At 38.5% G+C, this 1,735-nt stretch overlaps 1 protein-coding gene across 1 annotated transcript in view; it reads right to left on the bottom strand.

Moving 5' to 3' along the window:
* The window catches only part of SARC_01442 (hypothetical protein), a 3,665-nt gene extending 3,055 nt beyond the window's left edge, over nt 1-610 (bottom strand). Inside the window, exon 1 of the mRNA XM_014304819.1 lies at nt 268-610. Coding sequence (XP_014160294.1) covers nt 268-504 — 237 coding nt within the window. The 5' untranslated portion in view covers nt 505-610. The remainder of the gene's footprint in view (nt 1-267) is intronic.
* Between the last annotated feature and the right edge of the window lie 1,125 nt (nt 611-1,735).

Raw genomic sequence — 1,735 nt, 5'->3', positions numbered from 1 at the left:
CGGTTACGTACGTACTACTATACTATATAGTATATATATATATAATATAGTATATANATATANATATATATATATATATATATATATATATATATATATATATATATATATATATATATACAGATACATACAGACACAGACACAGCCACAGACACAGATACAGACACAGACACACAGACACAGACACACACACACACATATATATATATAAGAGATAAAAAGTCGGATACGAGACGTACATAAATATTCACTTCATGGTGTACTTACACTTCTTGCATCTGCCCTTCTTTTCGCCTCGATTTCTTCCAGTTCCATCTCCGTTGGTTCATCAATACCCTCGCGTTTCCTACGTTCTCTTTCCTCCATATCTTTGGCTATTTCTGCCCTTCGCTTTGGCGTGTTGAAGAGCGCGTGGGCGGTATTGGCCAAACTTTGCCTCAATTGAGCGGTGAGTGGTGGTGGTAGTGTCCTAGCACTAGCTCCATCATCATTTGTATCCTGCATTGTTTAGATATGCTTTTAGATTGAAAGTAAGAATAAGTAAAGTTGGTAGGTGTGTTTAAAGATCAGGGCTGTAGGGCTATACTTTCATAATAAATATCAATCAAATGTCTAGAGAGACAACCATAAAGTAATCACTTCTTGTTGTGTGTGAGGACGTGAATATGAGCCTATGTACGGGGCAAAAAATTAAGTCATATGTATTAGTCATGTTTTGCCACAAACACTTCAAATATGGTGACACTTCCATATTCACCGGTAAAGTATACGCAGACGCTGTAAATATATATATATAAGTAGCAACAATCCACTCTTACAAAAGTCAACACGGATGTGGCAGGTACTCGGCTTTATTCGTATAATCTGAGCAACTTCAAAGTGTGCACCGTTGGAGCCACCCTTGCATATAATACCACGCAGAGACATCCGCACGTACATGACGATAAAGGAAATTGGAGACATACTCACACAAATCTTAAAATACATACGCAAGCAAAATATGACCATATACATATACACATAGTACACACACATATACATCGAGAAACATCTACCTTTGTCTGCATTACAATGGGCCTATGTGCGAGTTGTATAAGGCCGTGCCTGCCGCAAAATACCACCCAACTCAATCCGGGAGGTAGCAACCGCCATGATGACAAAGATGACGGCGTGGAATTCAAAAGCCTGCTACAAGAAGCCGAAGACGAAATATTTGAAAGGTATCTAATCGTTAGAAGTTCAGTGAAGTTGTTATAACAACACACACACATACAGTTTTTTTTGGAGAACCCACAAGAAAGAGAACGTTTTCCTATGAAACGTTTGAGAGCACTCACAAGAGAGCGTGTTCTTATGTGAATATCAATCGCATATATTGCTGTTTTCTGTAAGAGCGCTGCAACCGCTAATAATGCTTTCGCCGACCACAAGGCCATTTAAGTGCTGAGATATATGCTGACGTCAGTTTGTGCATATGTACACATGATTATATACATAGGCACATATATTTGCGTACCGCAAGTACTGATGTGTTTTCGGTTGGTACATACATGCACACATACAATCATACATACATACAAGAGGTATGTTCGGAACAAAGCTATCGATTTAGCCTACTGCACAAGGAGTTACATGTATACAAGTGTACTTTTGATTTTGCTATGTAAAGTATATTTATGGGGAGGTAAGATAAGCTCACACACACACACACACACACACACACACACACACACAC

Source organism: Sphaeroforma arctica (assembly GCF_001186125.1).
Source record: "Sphaeroforma arctica JP610 unplaced genomic scaffold supercont1.57, whole genome shotgun sequence".
NCBI lineage: Eukaryota > Ichthyosporea > Ichthyophonida > Sphaeroforma > Sphaeroforma arctica.
The sequence above is the reverse complement of the archived record's forward strand: the minus strand, read 5'-3'. Positions and strand labels throughout refer to the sequence as shown.